Source organism: Empidonax traillii, unplaced genomic scaffold, assembly GCF_003031625.1.
Source record: "Empidonax traillii isolate 1590-97213 ecotype Southwest subspecies unplaced genomic scaffold, ASM303162v1 scaffold384:size1533304, whole genome shotgun sequence".
NCBI lineage: Eukaryota > Metazoa > Chordata > Aves > Passeriformes > Tyrannidae > Empidonax > Empidonax traillii.
Genome location: NW_020955577.1, coordinates 1,169,507 through 1,191,417, shown reverse-complemented (window position 1 = coordinate 1,191,417; position 21,911 = coordinate 1,169,507). Strand labels below are relative to the sequence as shown.

The 21,911-nt window shown below is 35.5% G+C and overlaps 1 protein-coding gene across 2 annotated transcripts in view; it reads right to left on the bottom strand.

The window, feature by feature from the left end:
• Nucleotides 1–390: 390 nt before the first annotated feature.
• The window catches only part of VPS50 (VPS50, EARP/GARPII complex subunit), an 82,280-nt gene continuing 60,759 nt past the window's right edge, over nt 391–21,911 (bottom strand). For both annotated transcript variants that reach the window (XM_027893194.1, XM_027893193.1), the window contains exons 21-28: nt 20,340–20,461; nt 16,539–16,619; nt 6,809–6,957; nt 5,636–5,732; nt 5,330–5,488; nt 3,409–3,530; nt 1,929–2,118; nt 391–569 (exon numbers count right to left, since the gene is read on the bottom strand). In XM_027893194.1, coding sequence (XP_027748995.1) covers nt 450–569; nt 1,929–2,118; nt 3,409–3,530; nt 5,330–5,488; nt 5,636–5,732; nt 6,809–6,957; nt 16,539–16,619; nt 20,340–20,461 — 1,040 coding nt within the window. In that variant the 3' untranslated portion in view covers nt 391–449. The remainder of the gene's footprint in view (nt 570–1,928; nt 2,119–3,408; nt 3,531–5,329; nt 5,489–5,635; nt 5,733–6,808; nt 6,958–16,538; nt 16,620–20,339; nt 20,462–21,911) is intronic.

Sequence of the window (21,911 nt, the reverse complement as noted above, 5' to 3'; positions counted from 1 at the left end):
TACACTGGTCCATAATAAAGCACAATTTCTGAGGGTGAAAGCAGGGAGGAAAGAAATCATATTTTCAAGTAGCCCTTTTATTAATAAAGAGCATCAATGATATATTAAGCCAGTGTGTTTCTCTCTGATTTTGATTTTACTTACAGTATAAATTCTGCAAAATATACAGCTCACCAATGATACACAAACAGTGGCCCTTTTTCTAAGGGCAAGTAACAAAAAACAAAACAAAACAAAAAAAAAAAAAAAAAGAAGAAAGAAATACAACAGAAAAGAATTCTACAGATTAGAAAAATCATATTTTAGAATACTATGTCACTTCAGAGTGCCTCCAGTGTTGGTAAGAAAGGCCATGCACAACATTTCATGTTGCCATTAGTGCATGAGAGGCTGCATGCTTCACATGAACAGGAAAAGGTACAAGTCACAAGGAAAGCAGCTTTCTCCAGTTATCTTTTAGGCCTGTCTATGTCGTCAATGGCAGCTAACAGCTTCTGTCTTGCCTTTTTGTTGATGTGGGAGCCCAGACAAACATTCACCAGATTGGTCAACTGCTTAGTGGAATACTCCTGGCAAACAAAAGCAGATCATGTTATGGAAAATAAAACACCAAAGATACAAAATTAATAAAATGCAGACATACTCAGTGTGGACTTTTCAACGGATAGTAGCAGTCAGTACATAAGGCAGACTTAAAGCAGTATTTAAGTCAGGTCTGGATAGTTTTCAGAGTTGAGGCAGAGGACAAAACTGTATTTCACTACATGGCAGATTATAATGGAAAATGCTTACAACTTTAGAAGAGTTGGACAGAGTTCACAGAAAGTAACTCTGTGAACACGTATATAAATCAATTTTTAATATTTTTTCCATTCTTTGGGAGGAAGAAATTTCCCTTTGGTGGGAAATATGTGTGCAAACGGTTAAGCTTTTAACACAGACAAACTGAGAAAAGTTGATCTTTTTTATTTTGTCTTTTCATTTCCGATTAGCTCCTAAATGCTTCTGTCTACAGAGTCTCCAAACAGTGTTAACTTCAGTACACGGTAAAGGAGGGAAAAACGACAAAAATGTTAAGATAAGAATTCTTAACATCTGTGAAAACACCGTATTTGCCAGGATTACCTTTATATCTAACACTATCCAAAACACAGCTTCCACTAATGGGTTTAAACAAGAGTTTTTCCACAAAGGTCATCAAACACCAGCTCACAGTCTCTCTCTTGACTCCAGGTAAAACAAGGAAAATTATATTAAAGACAAATTTCCTTCATCCATTTCTAGTGGGATTTAAAGTAATCCCAAAATACAGATTTCCAGTGCTACACTTTAAAAGACTTTTCATTCAACAGCTGGCATCTCCAACAGCATGTGACCACTACTTACACAGACCTGTTATAACTGTTAGTTTATGCTATCATGAAAGCATGCTGAATGTTCTCAAAACACAAATGAAGACTCATCTCAGAGAGCAATGTTAATCCTGATTAAGCACTATTAAATAAGGAAAGAAGAAGGAGTTCTTATTCCTCGTGCTTTACAACTTAGTTTAAGCAATCTACTCCTAAAGGCAATGCAAAACTTCATGGGGCAATTTCAAACCATACTTCTTGATGACGGAGTTGTGCACTTTGGCATATTCTGAACAGCACACAAATGTTTTCAATTTCACTTTGCTTGAGTTCTCTACATTTTTTGATACAGTAGGTAGCTGTGACTGGTTTAGTCATCCTTCCCAGTCACCAGACTGTGAACCAATACAATCACATACTGACTTCACGTGATAATGAACACATACATGCACACATACAATTACATTTACACTTCTTCCTATACAGATTTTACTGTAATAAATTAATATACACATATATATGTATATATTAATTTTTTAACACATTGATTACTTATTATGCAAATTTAACTCTTACCCTATGTTCTTTTATCCAGCGTTCCATGTCATTTTCTGTTAGGTAGTATGCTTTAATGTAGGTCTCCACAAATTCTTTATCTGGAATAGGCCTAATGTCTGTTAACTTTTCTAGTTTCATTAGGAACTGCTGAAAGTCCAGTTGCATCAAGGCACGTCCTTCATTGCTGCACTTCTTTACATTGGCATAACTAAAAAGAGAAAAAATGGAAAGCAAAACTTAGAAGGAAATAAAAATTAACTTTGCTCCTGGTTAATTTTGTTTAACCTAGCCCTTTGAACCTTGAGGAGAAACATAATTAAGGTTTTAAATTAAAAGCAGACAAGAACTTTTAGGATGTCTTCTGCAGGCTGACTCAGACTGACTGACTGTTATTGACTTGAAAGATAAGGTGGGCAGCTGAGGAGAAGAGAGATGTCTTTATTTCACTTCTTTTGATTTGAGGTATGATAACTGGAAAATAAAATTCCAAAAAGAAAGATAGTTGTAGAGGTCATATGTCATATGAAGGAATTGAGAAGCCAGAGGGAGGTCATGGTTGGATTTAGTTGCCCTGAACACGAAACTGATTTCTTGAGAGACTGCAAAAGGATGATGGCATGAAAAAAAATGGGCATGAGTTAAAAAATTATGGTTTGATGGAAACAGTGAAAGCTGACGATCCTCAAAAGGCAGCTAACACTTGGAGAAGAAGGATGTTTTGTTGAGGTCCTAATTTAGAGCAGACAGCAGGAGAGTGGGATGTAAAGAAATAAAATAGGTAGTAGGAAGTGCATAGGATAAAGATAATCAGGACAGAAATATGGAAAGAAGGAGTGGAAGACAGCACATATTCTACAATGTAGAAGAAGCTGTGATGAGAGCCCAGACATATGTAGCAAGGGGACAAACCCACAAAAATAAATGCAGTGGATGAAAGGTCTGCAACACTTAGGCTACAATATTGAATCTGAAAAGACTGGGGCACTGATTAAAAAAGAGAGGGATGAGCAAGCTGTTACAGTTCCTGACTAAGGTGCTTGAGCCTCTATTGACCAAGCCAACTAAGACACCTTTCTATTCCTGATGCATTTGGAGAAATCCTGTTCCATGGCTACTCCAAGATGACGGCTAAGGTTGACAACTCCATCTTTCTTCCTGGCTAAGATAAATCGTATCACCACTGAGCTGCTGACAACTGCACTTCTAACTTTCTTCTTTGCCCTGCTGGGAAATGATAATTTTCATATAGAAGTTGCTTTGAAAGAGCACTAATGCTTCAGTGATACATTGAATGTCAATCCTCAGAGGTACCTAGGAACAAGACCACCCCTTTTAGGCTTAGGGCCACACTCTCTGAAACAGCTGCTAAGGAGTATGTTAAGCACTACTTTTAGGCTCACAAAAGCACACGGGTGCTACAAAATTAGAACTTCCATAAAATAAATGTTAACATTACAGACATACTTACCCAAAAGCAAGACTTTCATGAACTACTCACCCTTCCACAAGAGTTCTATTGGCCAAGCGTATGCAGTGTTCCCAAAGGATGTTGGAGACTGGCAGTGGAATACGGACTCTCTTAGACACTTCATTCAACCTTCTGTTAAATTCTTCAAATTCCTGGTAAAACATAAAAAATGTTTACTCTTTTAGCAAAAAATGAATCATACTCTATACATCATACAACAACAACAAAGAATTAGAGACGCACATGAAAGAGAATACTGAAAAATAAGAGCAAAGCAGAGAAGCCTAATAGACATAGAGTGTACAGAAAAGATTAATGTGTAAAGTAGAAAACATACTTCTTTCTAGTACATAATTCACAACACCACTTCAGTGATTTTTTTTTTTTCAAAAGGAAATGCTGTTCTGTTCCCCAGGGCTGTAGTTCTCTGTGAAAATGACACCTTCAAAAATGAACCAAGTAGCTTATCCTTCAAATGCCATTTTCATTGCCTCACTCCCTAAACTCATATTTGACTTCGTTAAGTCAATGTACAGCCACTGAAGAAAATCCAGTGATGATCTCTTTATCCCTCTAAATACCCACCTCATCAGCTCTCAAAGAGAAGCTCAGAAATATTGTAACCATTTTCTTCAACCTTTCAGATTAGATAGTTCCTCAGTGCTTTAGAAAGAGCTGAGAGAACCCATTGAAAGAGGCCAAATCTAACAGTTTAGGAGCACACTGCAGCACTAGATAACGATTCAGGGTAAGGGAAGGGACCTGTTTCTACATGAAACATCAATGTCCTGGATGGATTTGAGCTGATACTAGGAGTGAGAAATTAGTCATAACTGAATGTAATTACTACTACAATGACTTAGTGACTTAAATAAAGTGAAACAGAAGTTTGCTGCTGGTCCCTCATGCTTCTATCATTTAAAAAATTTATCAAATTACTTAAATATAAAACAGACTGGTAATGAACTCTTCTGTATAACCAGCAAAAGCAGTTTGCAGTGCAGCCTATTAAGACCATATTTGTCCAACAAAGTCTTTTCATTCTAAGGCTGTTAATTTCTTCTTATACCCTTCCCCATCAAAAATTCAGTAAGTGAAGAAAATCAGAAAGAAATGTGAGTAACCATTTGGTGTTTAACACAAATTTTCTGAAAGATGAATTCAGCAAGAAGAAGCAGGGTACACTATGTCATGCTTTAATTTGGCATACAACTGACACTTCTGAAGATGAAGATGCCTAACGCTCCACAACAATCAATTTCCTGAACAATTATCCTTCCCCACTTTATCTGCTTCCATACATGCTCTGACTGAATATTAAATTTTGCATATGTGTGCACATGGCTGAAAGTAATTGACTATTACTTTAGACACTACCTACATCTGACATTCCTGGAGTCCTAGTGCATGCAGCAAATCACTAATTGCTTAGTAGTAACCTAAGAGCTTTTGGAGTAATTAGTACTAGCCATATAATGTAGAGACCAGAATTGGTTTTAGATGGTATTAGCGCTGATTGTCCTGAAGCAAATTCATCAGCAGTTGCGCACTCACAAAAGGAAAAACTTTTACCCCAGAGATCAACTATTTTAAATCTGTTTTAAGCACAAACTGATAACAAAAAGCCATGGCAGCACAAACAAGGGTAATCACAAAGACTCTGTCAAATTTAGTATAACAATATATCCTCTGTCAAATTCTTTCTTCTTTGCCCTGATTTTTTTTTCAAGCAGAGAAGAGCTACAAAGTACAAAGGTGTTATCAAAACTGTTATTTAACACAGATGTGTAGCCTTTTCTGGGATACACACTTCACATATCTTTAAAATAAAACATGAGACTCATTAAACTTTTGTGGTCACTTTCAACCACCACATAGTCAGGAAATCATCACTGAAAACAATTTAATGCTTATATAAACTCTATCACACCATTTCCCGTAAGGTATTTACCTTTAAAAGAGCATCTACATATACATTGTGCTGTGACATGATTTCCTTCACATCCCATTTCACATTAGCCATGAGAAGTAGCATTTGTTCATAATCAATGGCTTTAGCAGCAACAATCCAATAAACTGGTTTACGTAGTTCACTGGCAGTTGACACTGTCTGAAACAGAACATAAACAGAATTCAATTCAGTAAATTTCTGGCTAGTAGGAGCAATATATAACTATTATGTACAAGCATTTGCACTGTAATGTACAAGTTTGAAATCTTCTGTTTAAAAATCAGCTGTGAATTACACAATTCTGACCTGAGAATAGAACTGCTGAAGAAAAGGCTTCTTGGCAGCTGGCATCACTGCGTCAAGATGAGGCTGAAGAAATTCAAACTGCTCAGCCAGAAATACCCTTTGAAAGCAAAGAAAATTTACTGTGAACTAAATGCAATGTCTGGCATGTCTCTTTACAATTTCTACTCTACAGCTGACATACTTGACAATAACAATATGTAACTTTGGAAAATTTGGTCCTGAGAAGAACTGTATCAGTTTCATGACAGCATAACAAGTATTCTCAATTCTGACAATTTTAAAATATGCTTGCAAAGAAAATTCTTGAATTAAGAGACTAAGGCTTGAACACCAACAATTCATATTTCTATTCTACTCAGGATACACTGCTGCAAGGTCTGTTGCAAGGTCTAGTAAAGTCAGTGGCCAAGTGTCAAGCAATTTCCATACTGCAGGATAGTCAGCAACAGTAGTAATAAATCCATGTCATAATTCAAAAAAACCCATTCCTAATTACTTATATATTAGTGAATCTATAAGATAGAACTTGATCTCATATTCATTCTCACAGGTAGAATTTGTTATTAACAACATAACAAGGAAATACATTTCTAACTAAGCATAAATGAAAAATATATTTTTAAAATTTATTTCTAATCTCCAAGTGTCATCTCATGTAGGGAAAAAACAATTCTTACCTGACCCTTACTATTATTCTGATCAAAGAAAAACCACTTTGAAACTTTTGCATTACTTGCTCATTATAATCTCTTCTTCGCCGTTCTGCTTCTACCCATTGCAAAAAATATGGTAATCCAAACTAAACCAATATGAACTAAGCAGTTTTGAGGCTCAGCCATCACTATTTCAGTACTTAATATAAGGTTAAAATGAACCATACAGACTGAATTAGCCTCTTCGAACGTTTTTCTTGTTACATTTGGCCTTGTATTGCCAGAAATTACTGGACTACCTGCAGTAAAATTTAATTGCTTGTGTTTGCAGATTCTTAGACCAGAAGGTCAGGTCCCACTATTTTTAATAAAGAAATTACCTCTATCACTCATACTTAAAGTCACATTGAGATGTACGAATTTTTCAGCTCTCAAGAAGGTTTTGTCTTGTAATCACAATTTCTTAAACCATCCCCAGCTTTCAGTGATCACAAAATACTGTGTTCAATAAACAACCTACAAGGATTCTGTGGCCACCACTCTCTCTGCCAAACCATAGAGTGAATTGCCAGATGTCAAAACTACGAGATGACTGAGATGTGGGCTTGGCACCTTCTCTTTTCTCTCTTCAGCAGCTGTGAGAGTTCCTGAAGGATCAGCAGAGACCTCCTAAAACAAAGAATTAAACAAATTAAACCCCACAAAACCAGCAAGGATGGTTCCAACGTAGCAGTTTCAGATGCCAGATAAAATGAAGGAATGTTTCGAATTTTAAGGTGTAATTTAAATCAAGCCTAAATCTAACGATAACCATAGAGTATTCTATTTGAACAGTATAGTGTTCAAATGGGTGAAAAAAAATCGTATAATGCAGATCAGTATCTAAGGAAAAAATAAAAATAAGAAAAAAAGGCAGAGAATAAACTTCTCACTACACCTTAACACCCAAACAGGCTTTAGCCAGACTGCCTTTTGCAAAACTGGCTTCTCACCCTTGCAGATAGTATTTTCCATCTTACAGTGGCACAACACATCTGTTGTAAAGCAGCATATGAACACAACAACCAGTGTGACAACAATAATGCTTAAACATAACATTCACAGTTGGACTCAAAAAACCAAATCTGTTTAATTCTCAAATGGCTGTAAAAAAATGGAAAAAGGTGAAGCCAAAACCAAGGTAATGGAAAATAAAGCAGCCTTGAAGTTTGTGGATTGTTTGGTCGTTTTTTCAACTGGAGACGGAAATAAAATGAGAGGAAATCGCAGTGAAGTAACTAAAGAAGGAGGAAGAAAAAGAGGCTCAATCTGACCACAACAGTCACCAGGAGTATCTTCCACGCTTCACAGCAGAGAACAACTGTGAGAAGTGATCTGAAATAGAATAATTGCTATTCACACAGGTTTTTTTTCAGACACTTTTGCCAAAGAAGAAAAGGAGAGCAACAAGCACCAGACACACCAATGGAACTTAGTGGTGGCATAACTCATTCTGTATGTCAAGATTGAGACAAGAAGGAATATGCATTGAAGATCTTGGAAAGCCAAAAGGTACTGCACAAATGATCAGGTGAAAAGTGGTAAACCAACAGGGATGTTATTCTGATAGCAAAATATCTGACAGACCCATGGTGGTTATACTGCAGCAATTAAAGGTAGCGCAGGTGAAAATTGATTATGTCAAAATGTGTAAGCACTGGGTGAAAATTAAATGAGCAGAAAGATCAACACTTTGCTGCCATAGACAAAGCAGCAGCAGAATGTGTTTACTGTTTGGATGAAAGCCAAGCCAAAAGTGACATTAAGAATATAAGACCACTGAGAAGATAATAGTGTCCAAGCTGTTAAAATGGTTTGAGGTGTGGAGGAACAAAAATTCACACGTTTCACTTTAACTATCTTGGATTTTAGTTGACAGTTTCCTCCTGTGGTGCGGCAGCCCAAGGCAACAGGGAGGTGGATTTGCTAAATCAGAAAGGCTCTTTCAGTTTTGCATCTTCCAAAGACGTCAAACACAATGACAAAAACAGGATATAGCAGATGGAACAACGCACAGACTGGGAAAGCAGAGTTTCCATTAACAAGGGTGAGGAAAGTATCCTCAGATTTATAAGAAAATTTTGTAATAAGTTACAGAAGCAAAAAGCCTACAAAGCAAGGAGCCTTGATGGATCCCCACAGAAATTCTGACATTAAAAACAAGGACTGCTGACTGAGCAATACAAGACAGCATTCGTAGCACTAAGATCTCATAGAAATAGATTGTTGAGCAGAAGATAGAACTTCCAAAAGAAGCTTATGGCAAAACTGTTAGATACAGTTGCACTGAGCACAGGAATGATTATAAAGGTTAGCCAAAATGCTACATTATTTGCAAAATGAATATTCCTTGCTCTGATCTGCGTTCACATTCAGTCAGATAAATTTGCAATTAAACCGGCCAGATGCTTCACAATACAATGAAGTTTACATTCTGCTGAGTCTCTCAGAATGGACAAGCAAGTCAAAATGTCTGGATATTTGCTAAATCTCATGCAATCTCTTTTAAGCAGCTCTCAGGTACCTACAGAGCACATCCACAAGTATACTGCACTTGGGCAATGACATCTAATCATCTAGGCACAACAATCAATTATCTAAAAATATTAACTGAGCCAAAGACACCACCGATTAACTATTATAAGTCTCTCTTTATCTGCCCTCTTTTTCTTTTTTCACTTCATTCCATTCTCAAAAAACCTAAACCAACCCAAACAAACAACAAACAAAAAAAAGGAGAGAACCTTTGAAATGTTTACACAGAACAAAAAGTAACAAACACACAGACCACCAAACAATACTCTGTTCTTAGAAGAGACAGAAAGTCACAGAGCTGGGGGAAGAGTACCAGTGCTAAAGACCTAAGCAGTTTTCTTTCTCTCAAAGACTAATTACAAATTATGTAAAAAACCAAATATTACGCAGGTTTAATTTTGTATTTATCACACTTCACAGTTGCCTGCCACTTTCGAGAAATTTTAAACGAGTTTTTTCTTCCTGCCTGCTTCCCATGAAGGTAAATATCTTTTTAATCTTTTAAATGCCAAAATAATGTTGCATCTGAAGACACAAAATGTACATGAGAACTAGCTCAGTCAAAGACACCCAAGGATTCAACTAAGGAGCCTAATTCTGGTTCAAATATACTAGCCAAACACAGCACGAGCATTCATTCTAATTTGTTCTAAAAAGCAGGCACTGCAAAAGTATGTTTGTAACAAAAAGGAAGCCCAAGAAAACAGCCGGTGTGCCAATCCCCCCAAAAATCACATGATCACTCTGAAAGGGCCTCAGTGATGCCTGTCGTTTTTTCTCCTGCCTTCATTAACAGAAATGATCAAATGACTGAAAGCAGCAATACAGGGGCAAAACATACGGGCTAGAACAGGAAAAAAGGCTACAGACTATTTAAAGAAATCAGATGTTTTTCAGTGCACTGGACTTTTTAAAGTTAACCCTTCCAGTAATTAAGAAAATCTGCAAGACAGTGTCTGTTGTCAGCGGCTCCTTTTGAGTACCATAGCAAACAGGTAAAGTCCTGCAAACTGAAAGTGAGTGCCAATCTCAAGAGGAGGAGGAGGAGAAGGAAGGAAGTATAAGCCAAGACATTAAACAGCAAACCAAATTTTAATTTCAAGAAATGTCAAATTACAGACAACATTTTGTAGCAGCCAGCATCAAGCATGCAGAGAGTAATATCAGAGCAGAACAAACTTGCTTAGCTTTTCCTTGGTCAGACTAGCAGGCCTTACTGATTGAGCAGAACACTCTGGTTATATTTAAGACATATCACAGCCCATACAACATCCTTGTAAGCAAACTGGGCAAGAGATTTTTTAAAATAACTTCAAGGCATACACGGAACTGATGCAAACTACAAGATGCTCTTCTCCTTCCTTGACAAACAGGAAAAAAACATGAAGTGTTAAAAAAAAAAATCATTAAAGGCACCAAACTTATCTGAACAATAAATACATAACTGTAGCAGGTGCAGCAGGACAGGTTAAGAAGAATTGCATGCAGATACTTTACAACAGGTCTTATCTATTTAATTTTCTCTAGTCTAGCCTCATTTCCTCATACTATCATAGGAAAAGAACTGTTTTCTAATGCTACTCACAACTGGCATACACAATTAAAAATTATTTATAAAAGTGGCTTTACAATAAAGGCCTGAAAATATCAGTATAAAGAAGTGTTAAAAGAGGCTTATAACTGCTTTACCTGTTTAAGGGGTTGCTAATAACAGCAGTATGAGAGATAGTGTGCGCTTTGGGAAGTAACTTTCTGAGATATGCAGATTTGAATTAAATTTCATCTGGAACATGTTTTTACAAAAGAAAGGCATGTGTATTAGCAAATATCAGGTATCAAATGAATAGGAACATGATATTGTTTAATTGTTGGGTATTTTTACTTTAGCATTTATTGTTTACTCCAAAGAAGAAATTTTTAATGAATAGGAAGGAAAAAAAAACCTGTAAGGAACAAGTGTCTCCTTCAATCTCTTCCTCCAAAAAATGTCATGCATAACAAGAGAACTTTTTCATTTCAGTGGTTTGACTGAACCCAGTACTAAACTTCCGTTAAGCCTTTCATCTTAATGGAAAGATGAGACTATAAATTAATTACCTTAATCAGAAGTATAAACTATCTAAGCTAATTATGTAAGTCAAGAATTTCACATGCAATTCGCAAGAGAGACATTTTTATGGAGCCTGATTTCATTGTGAGAAAAGAAGTATGTATTTATTTCAGTTATCCAAAAGAACTTATGACCAAAATGACTGATTATCTGCCAGTTATGGTGGGGGTTGTTGACAGTTAATTACACTCATCCACTTTCATTAACTTTTTACAAAAACCAGTGAACTCCACAACCTGTCTCCAGCACACAATGTTCTGCAGATCACACTTACAACGAATGATCCTCCAAAACTGTGCTTCTTCTGTCCTAACATGTTTTGCATAAGACTCTAGTTTTAGAACTTTTTAATATATACACATACAAGAGAAAAAATTTTAGTTTTAATTTTGCAACACTGCTTTAGGCTACCAAAAAAATTGCAGTCTTAAAGGACTAAGTGGTTTTCAAAAGGCATGGACAAACAAGTACTATCTGAAAAGGTTGTGGCAATAGAACAGTCTACAGCAGCTCTGACATACCAACACTGTTACCGAGAACTTGATGTGTGCTGATGGACAAAAAAAAGCAGAAAGCAGACTAACCCCAAATGTTTACACAAAACACGGTAGCTCTATTGTCTCTGTATATAAAACTGTAATTGATAGTTTCAGTAATCTCATGAACATAGATTACAAGAAAATAAACTGATTAAAGAAAGTATAACTTACTGTATTCAAAAGCTGTCGTAAAACAGCTCAACCAACTCCAAGTAGTTGCTTAATACACAAGAATTTTTTTCATAAGATTTGTACTGAAAGCAACAAATCAGGTTATTTTCCTCCCTTTTGAGCTTTGACTTACACATCCATAATTGTTCTTGAAACTTAATGTTGAAAATGATAGGCAAGGCCAATGGTAAAAGCACATTGCTTTCAAGGCAAAAGTACTTTCTGAATATGGTGTAAATGTGTTAAGGTTTAAAAATGGTACTTTACAATACTGCTACTACATTTTCAGTCGCAAGATTCTTGCTGAGGGGCAGGAAGCTTACCAACCACGTAACATTGACTCAACCTTTAGGAAAGTAAAGCAAACATAAACAATGTAAACTACTGCAATGATTACTACTCTACAGATTTTAAGAAAAGAGATCATTGAAAACCAAACAACAAACCATCCTGAGAAACCTTTACAGCATGACAAGAGCCATGCAAGGGAACCCCAAGCTTCCCAATACATACAGTGCACACATTTAGCACCAGCCCCAGGGCTGAGTTGATCAGCATTACCTCATGGCAGGCATGAGGTTCTGATTCCAGAAGAGTATAAAGGATAAAAGAAAACGAAGTTTGTGCAGAAACTTCTGGGATCTTTGCTTTTTTTTTTTTTTTTAGTTTTCAAAGTTAAATTGAAGACATTTTGCGTAAAAAAAATTACCAGAAGTTAAAAAGTTTATTTAACACCTTATCTGACCCAATGCAACAAAGCCTCCATCAGGAATCACTGTGTGCTGACAGACAACCAAAAAAAGGAGTCATTAACTACGCTCTAAAAAAAATAAATATCAAATGAGATACCAAAGAAAAGCACGCCCACTGCCTCAGCCTTGGCAGCCTGAACCACTACCTTACAAAGAAACATGTAAAACAATCTGGTCTGCTCACACAGATTTTTACTGCAGCACTTTCTTATACAAAGAAAGTTTTACAGCAGGAGCTGTCACTGGTTCCCAGATGCTCAGCTGTAACTGTCTGGACAACTGCACTCCTCTGGAACTGTTCTGAGTGCCCAGGAAGGAGAGTCTGAAGTGATTAAAGTAAGATCGCTCAGAGAATGCCCAAAGAGAGACCAAGCAATTGCAAAAACCCAGAAAAATTATTCAATTAAATAAGCTAGAAAACTTCAGGAAATTATTCCAGTCTACTTCGGTAATACAGCCAAGTAAACAAAAAAAGCTGTATGAAGAACTCTAAATTAATAAATGTGAGGAAGGAAAACAGTTGCAGAAGTCCTACCATAATTTCAAAGTGCTTGTCATTCAGAACTTTCTTTTGTATAGATGGAGTTTTCTTCCTTTGAGAAGCAATTCATACAATACCTTAAACGTTGTCATTATACACCTTATAGAAATCTTTTTCAAAGAGGAAGGAAAAAAAACCAAAAATTGTGTTCCTTCTTTTTTTCTTCAGGTTTGTTTGTTTGGTTTTTTTTAAGTAGCAGGAGACTAAGCAAGGATTAAAAAAATTGCAAAAATTATCTTCAGCCAAGCAAACCTGCACCAAGAATCACAACTACCATTTCACTGAAGACCTTAGTTATGACCTTTAGGAGCTGCATCCTCTGCTAGGCATGGCCATGTCAGGGGATAAATTCCACAGCAAGACTCTCCAGAGCTTGCCCTTGGTATGAAAAACCATACACAGTAGGGTGTATGTCCACACTAAGTAATGCAGGACTGTGCTGTGATATTTTAGTAAGTGTTTGTTTCCAGAACTGGGACTAATGTAACTGAACCGTACCGTTCCACAACATCAAAGGGTCAAAGCCAAAATGGACTGGAAAGTCAGGCATGAAGAAAAAATTTGTTTTTACCAAACCTTATCTTATCTGCACAGATGAAAAATCTACATTTTCTTTCTCTGCACTATCAGTCTCTAACTTACTGACTCTGCCAAAAGGCATATACTTTCTGGGGAAAGAGATCAAAAGCCAAAGTAAAGACAGAATATAAAATACACTGACCAATACTTATTTATATCACTAATTCCTTCCATCTACTCTTCTATACATTGCATTGAAATGCTTATATGCTTTACCACAATGATTTATTTCCTACTGCTGTAAGGCAGAGCAACTCTAAGAAACTTCATCTAAATTTCCATTTTGCTTGAGCAAACCTGATTGCAATGAAATATTTATGAGTATTGCATGGTAATTTCCCCCCAAACCTCCTTTGAATGCAGCAATATGGCTCAAAGCAGCTATTTACATACACAGGACATTCACAAACAACATCTAGGCAATGGCAGTATCACAACTACATTACGTTTTGTGAAGATAAGGATGCCCCTTGGAAACAGATAAAGCAAGGAATCAGAAGTAGAAATTTTCCTTTCAAACCACCAGTTATCACAGATCTCACCATTGTGATTGATGCCTTTCCCTACCTGGGGGCTTACAGGTCTCAGTGAACTAATATGAACACCATTACTGTGTGAAAACACATTCCTGTTTAAAATGACAAACACAAAGACCAACTGTATGTAGGTATCTCTCCACACCCCACTCAGGAACTCCCAGTGTGGAGATACAGGCCACTCAGAAACAGGGACTTCTTTTGATGTATTTAGCCTGATCCAAATCACATCTTAGTGAGGCTGAGAAGACAGCACCTCTTCATCCCTTTTTCACTTTTCTCTTTCTATGTTTTCTTTCTAATACATCCTGCTGATGTGAATGAGTAGAGTGTTTTCAGAGTGCTGTTTCTGGAGGATCAAAATTATTAACTCTGAAGCTGCTATAGAGCAGAAATCCGTACAAAATTTTGTGCTATCTGTGCAAGGGCCTGACTATGAAGTTCAGATACACATATTAAGTCCAGTACAAGGTAGCCAAATTTTTTTTTCAAAAAAATTTTTGAAAGCCATACTGTTCTCTTAAATGAGAACAGCCATACTGTTCTCAGAAATGAAACTGGACCCTGAACTATTTTAAAACAAATACTCAAAGTGTTTTTATTTTTTACTTCTGAGTTAGCCTACAAGTATTTCTTTAGGGCAAAGACAGGTAGGTTATACACAGAAAACTCTTTACTCAATCATTGTAGGCTGCCAGGACACTTCCACATAAGTTACTATAAGAAAGTAAATAAAGGCAGTTTTGCTAATTGGTAGGCGCCTTTTATTTATTTTTAACTGAGCCCATTTCACTTATTTATCAAAAGAAATTTCAGATCATACTTAAACCAGCGTCTTCAATGGCAGGGCAGAGATTAAAAAGAGCCATAATTGGACAAAACTTCATTGTTAGTATATTTGTAACAGTTTGGAATCAGAAGCATGACTTCTTCATAAATCAAAAAATGAAAAATTTCCATTTACAGTATAAGACCAGCATAAGTTCATAGGATATTAATAAATCTCATGGAATGCCTTTAAGCCAATAGCAGTTAGCTATGATTTCTTTCCCCTTTAAAATCATACCTTGAACATAGCTATTAATTTCAATTGACAATAACATTATCTGCTCCAGGACTGTTAATGACTGAGGAAGAAAAGGAATTGCTCTTATTTTTCCATTTTACTCCTAGAAACATTTGGTGTTTTTTGTTTGGTTGTTTTTGTTTGTTTGTTTGTTTGTCTGTTTGTGGGTGGGTTTTTTTAAATTTTATTTTTTTAACAGCTAAAAAATTTCAAGTCTGTAAAGCATTGTCAGGAACCACCACTACAGAGTAAGTTTAAAGAATTGATTCCATAACTTGCCATTTTCCATAATCTTTAACTGATTTATTTGCAAGTTCTTCTGAGAATTAATTTTTCTCTTTTAATACAATGCCTTTGAGAAGAACATTAAGATGAGTAGCCTTTTTCTGTTTTTTAGATGCCTAGTCTCATTAGCAATCTTATGCTCCCTCTACTGACTCTGTAAGAAATGGCCCCAAACCCTTTGAGACACTTCTCTGAGAGAACTTCAAGGAATTAAAAAGGCATAACGTACATTTCTGTGGAGTGTCAAATCTTTGTGAAAGTCAGACTAGAGCATCTGCCTTCTACTTCTTTCTAAGGTAGAAGCCTTAGGAAAAAAAAACCTTCCTGTAGCACCCACAGTATTAACTACTATACAAGCCAGTTATCATACCCCTAGGAAATTTATTCATAATGTTTGAAGGCATTTATATTTTGGTGGAAAAAGAGAACTTTAAATTTCCATTTCTGGTGTAGTTCTTAGCAATATTGCTTTATAAACTCTGCTGCTCAGTTGAATCCAAAAAATCTACCTAAAGTCTCCTTTACTATCCTCCTGTGAAGGACAGTAAGCTACTACCACTGTGACAGACGACTGCATTTACTTTTGACATTTTGAAAATAAGTCATGAAGTGACCAATGGGATACAATGTAAAAAATACACCAGGGAAAGTTAAGAAATTACTTAATGAAAGACTTTGTATAATACCTCTATTATCTTGAAAGGTAAACAATTGTCAGGATAGCTTACTGTTTTGCTATTCTTTCACTTAAGAAAAATGAGGCACCTATTGTGTTTTTTTGGTTTTCTTTTTATAAAACTTCTCTTAATAAGGATAATACTGATTGTCTCTCTTTATTACATGAACTGTAATTGAAGATTTAAATACAGAATTTTATTGTTACATTTAGCAAAAGCTATTAAATTAGTGTTGCTGTATATTACCAACAAGTCATTTCATACTATAATGATCTCTATATCAAGAAACCAAGCCTTTCTTATCACAGACAACAGACATGAAAAGAGAAAAAAAATCAAAAAGCCAAAATGAAATATAATTCCTCAATTTTGTACAAAGACCTCTATTCCACCAATCATTAACAAAATACAGGTACTTACCAGATCAATCAGACTCTCTTGGATTCTGTTCAGTGTGGTGCGTAATCTGCTGCTACTAAGGCCCAGTCCTGCTGACTCAAACTGGAAGAAATACATTCTATTTGAGACAGGAAAACTCATTGGTTTAAACTTTAGAGTTATACAGCAAAACTTAAGTTTGCAAAGACTATCTACAATTTACTTACATTAAAGTTTTAGCACATAATCACAACCATACAAAATGAAAAGAAAATCAGCACACGTCATGGCACTCAACACTCCACTGGTGTGAGGAATGACATAAGTATCTTTCATGAAGACGACAGCTTATCATTCATACTAATAAAACAACCAATCCTTTATTGTTATAATACTGTATTTGGTTGCAGGACTCTACATTTTCTCGTTTGGGCAATGAGCCCAGATGGTGCACCACAATGCCCCTTCAGAGACTTGCATGCACACCACACCCAAGCCAAATGGTCTTCACTCTAGCTGTAAAATCTCATTTAATTACCAATCATGTATCTTACATATGTAAAAAATTATAACCATCGATCTTTATAAAAGAGTCATTATCACTTAATGCTTGTAAAGATCTACCTGAGAAAGGTGCCATCTTCATGTTAGTGGCTCAGGAGTACATGGTGTAGAGGCTCAGCTGGGATAAATCAATATAGCTACACTAATTTCCTGCTAAGTGCAATGGATTATACAGCTGAGGGTCTGATTTGACACGCATAATTATTGTACCTACTTATCTTCTACTTTTAATTTAAAAAAAGAAAACAATTAACAAAACAGTTAAAGTGGAAATAGACATCTAAGAAACACACATTTAAGTCAACAATCTTGAAGGATTTGAATACAGTTCCGGTATGTGATTCACACCAAAAGGCAATTTACTGAACAATATTCAGAGCACTGTCATGCACTGTATTATTAGACTTTCTTCAGTGGGCTGAGTCAGGGAAACAAGATTTTGAGTTCAAGTGATCTCATCTGCTTCTTGAAAGACAAAGCAGTATAATTTAGGTCCCCATTTACTGAATCTAAGTTTCTGACTTAGGATGTCCATCTGCCCCAATTCTCCTACTTAATAAATGAAAATTTACATCTAAGCTGAATTCCCACTGGAAGTACACTCTGATGAAATCTAGAACCTGATCTAGGAGATATAATCACTATCCTGGTGTCCACATTTCATAAACTGCTAAATAGAAATGTTCATGCCTTTGTTTTTCTGCAAGTGAAGTAAGCTTTTTTACAATAATAATTTGTATTTTTCTTCAAACTTTTACTGTAGGAGCATAAATTCTGAACTGCCTTTGATTTTGCAGGTATGTAGGTGAAAAATAGAATATTTCTTTCCCTTACAGAAACATACCCTTAATTCTTAGCATCATACAGTTGTTCAAGAAGTGGGTATAAGGACTGCAAATTAAAGGCTGACTATTCTCTCTGTCAGGGTAAGAACAAGTAGAGGAAAAAACCCTGCTTAAAGGAAAAATATACGTGTATTAAAAATCTACTCACAAGTTTCAGCCATTAAATTTTATTTTAAGAAATCTGCACCATGAAAACTACACATCATGCAATTTACCACTAATTATTTCTTTTTCTACCTTTTGATTGCTAACTTTCAATAGCTATTAGTAACTTTTACTGATTTCTAATGTAATTATAATATATAATTACTATAATACCTTTCTTTCTAAAAAAGGATAATTTCCTATTTGAAACGTATCTGAATGAAAAGGAATGTAAAACCAAACTCAAATTTCCATGGAACACTACACATCAAGTACTCCCGATTTATCAGGCAGCCACTTACAGCCTGAAGTCAGAATCATGTACCCATATGTATGAGGGGGGAAAAAAACAAGAAGCAAACAAAAAATATCAAAAAATAATTGTTGATCAGAATTTTTCCACACAGACAGAACCTCATGGCTTGACACAGAACGTGTCACTCATCAGTATATGTGATTTGCTTCATAGAAGTTTTTGCTAGTTCTATATGCAAAATGATAGGTATTTAAATTCCACAGGTTGATGACCTAGTAAGGCTAGTAAGCAGAGCATTAGACAATTTGCAGAATAATTCTACTCATCATAGCCCCCTTTAGTTATAAAAAAAAAAAGTTTACAAATTGGTGTGATGTCCTGTCAAAAAAAAATTTAAACTCACCTCATCCGTTTTCTGCTAAGGGAGATTATTTTGTGGCATGTTCATGAATGTCTTACACTGTAGTGAGCAGATATAAACACAGCCAATTTCTTTTAATTTTATGTTGTGTTTCTCCATAATTTGAGACAAGGCAGCCTTAACTTGCATCCCGCAAATAAAAAAAGTGTTGGCAATGAACTCAGTACAATTAATCACTCTCCTCATGTGTCTACTAACTCATACATACAACATAAGCACAATATTCACAAAAAATTTCAAACATCTAAGGAACTTACGCCAGTGTATTCTGAGAATCCCACTTGAATTTATTTTGTAAATAAAAATAAACCAGGAACATTCTCAGTGGTCTAAATCACATACCATCACCCATCTCTACTTTCTAAAGGTTTATAAACACTATGGGGAGTGAGGACATTTAAACAGCATTACAAGAGAGTTTATTACAACCATAAACCCTTGTAAGAATTGTGTTTCCCGTGGAAAATCATCTGTCAAAACAAATATTAGGCACTCTACATCACAACACATCACAATTTTACCACCATCTGCTATAATGTTTACCTGCCTATCACTGTGCTGTAACGAAGTCAGTATGAGCTTTAGAAATACAAAATGGGAGGTGCAAAAGAAACAAAACAAAACATAAAAAGGCAACACAATGTGAATACCCAAGAACTGACTAAGCTAATAGAAATCAATTACCTTAACCAAAAAATATACAAAAAACCCCCAAACAAACAAACAAAACAAGTCAAAAACCAAAACAATACGGGAAAAAAATTTCAAAAAACAAAACACTCGTCTTGTAAATACAAATTGCAAGTACATTTGCCCTGCCAAATAGAACAGCTCAAAACCATTCAGAACCATATGCTGAGTCTGAAAATCTGTTACAATTTGCCAACAGATGATGATGAATTTGGAACCCCTTGATATTATTACTTGTGGAGTAAATTAGGGGCCAAGAGAGGATAAAATTGTTTTTACACGCAGTTATTCATGAACACTTCAACACAATTCAATTGAAAGTTATCTATGTTATGTAAAGACATTGCCAACAAGTACTTATTTCAATTACAAGATCACTGAAAAATGTTTTCATTAGTGCAAGTAGTTTGACAGAGGAACACTAGATTTAAAAAAGTATTTTTCAAACCTCTTAAACTTGAGTTACAATTTAACTTTCATGGCCCCTTTCTCCTCTTCCTTTTAATATTCTTATGTAAGCCAGAGAAATATATACTGAAAAACTTCATCACCTCACATTCTCTGGGCTCAAACCCACTACCCTCCTTCTGCAGACTGCTCCTTTGCTACCCACTTTCTACCACTACTTATATGTGTATCACAGTTTCTTTTCCCCCTTCTAATACTGTTGGAAAAAAGAATAGAGAATCTATCTATTCAGAACGTAACATGATTAATGTCCTAGTGACAATAATGCTTTCAGTACTTATTTCCCTTATGGCTGATCTAATCAGCCTTTTCTTACTTCTACATTCAAATACATTCTATTGCCACTAATTTCTTTAGGATTACATACTGGGTAGTATTTTAAGCAAAGAGATCTCCTCTGTGTTTTCATTCAGTGTGTACAGTGATGCTTGAAAAAAAAAAAAGTTTCCACCTACCGTGTCATTTCGGCCAAAAAACGTATAGACTGCATACAGATAATAATCGAAGAGCTGGGACATGAAGTGGATCACATCAAATGCAATAGGTTTCAGAATATTCATCATCTGCATGTATTTCCCTTAAAAATTAAATACAGAAGATCAATTTTCTTAGCATAAGTGCTACAAAGATAGTGTCAAATTCAAAAAAACTCAAAACCAGCTTTACAAAGTGTATTATTTAGTCTTGAATATTGATAAACAACTCAGTAACAGTTTGGAGATTGGGAGGTTTAAAAACCAAGATAAAAATGATGCCTAAGACATCACAAATGTCTCAAGATTTCTCAAAATGTGGACACTAACCCATATCAAAATGTCTTCTAACATTCTTGACCTTCTGGTACCAAATTCAAAATATACAAATTTCTAAATCCTCTGCAAGTTTCAGCTTCATTTAGCCAAAAAATAATAACCCCCTTAAGTAGTATCTGGCAAATGCTATATAGAGCCACTGAAGATTTTATGCATTAGTGTGTGTTCATATGTGCACATAAGGATATTCTTCAAGCAATAGAAAAGTACAGCATAAAAATGGTATGACCAGGATTGGATTTCACCCAAGAACTCTACAAACAATGTGTTTCACATTGGTCATCTAGCACTTCCCGCTCTCTATCCTTTTTATCCTGAGATAAGAATCCCAAGTGATTTTAAGATGTACACTTGAAATATTTTTAGAGGGACAGACTGTGAGTAAAGAAGGATGATGGGACCTTGGCACATACAGGGAGAAAACTCACCCTTCCTGTTCTCTGTTGTAAAACATTTGACTTGGGAAAATAAAATTCTTTTAAAATTATTAAAAAAAAACAACCTCAGGACTTTCATCTATATGTTATCTGAATCAAACTGATCATATGATTTGGACTCAAAAATAAATTTTTTCCTGCAGGCCTAGTTCATGGGGCCTATAGTTTTCAGTTATTTTGTTTTCCAGCACAGGGCATGGCATTTCATCAGGCCATACAAGAAGAGGACTTAATGAAAACCCCTGTAGAGCCCCAACATTGCCTGCTGGTTACCTCAAAAATGACATCCTGCTTGCTCTTTTAGCGTTTTAAAAATATAAAGAATATATAATAAGCTTTGGGTTATTATAGTAAGAGACAGCAATTTTTGAACTGCAACACAGATGCAGTCTACCCAGTATGTAGGATACAGCAGATCATTTAACAAATTGTCATATTTCAGACATGTTTTGACATGACAGGTTGAAAAAATTACATGAGGGTGCTAAACCAATTTCTTTTTCCTGTACTAAAAAACACTGTTTTTCAAGTTAATGTTGTGTCCAACAAATACTTTACTAATAGATACAGAAAATCTTGGTTTAATAACAGAAACTGGGTAACAAAGAAACTAAATTACCTTTTAGTACCAGGGCGATGGGGAGTTACTTAAATTTTTTTAAGCAAGTAATTGTGTAGGTCAGCAAAGATAACATTAATTTGGCAAATACATAATACAGCCACATACCTAGTAAGATGGTAGAGCACTACAGTAAGAACCAACCAATAACCTGATATT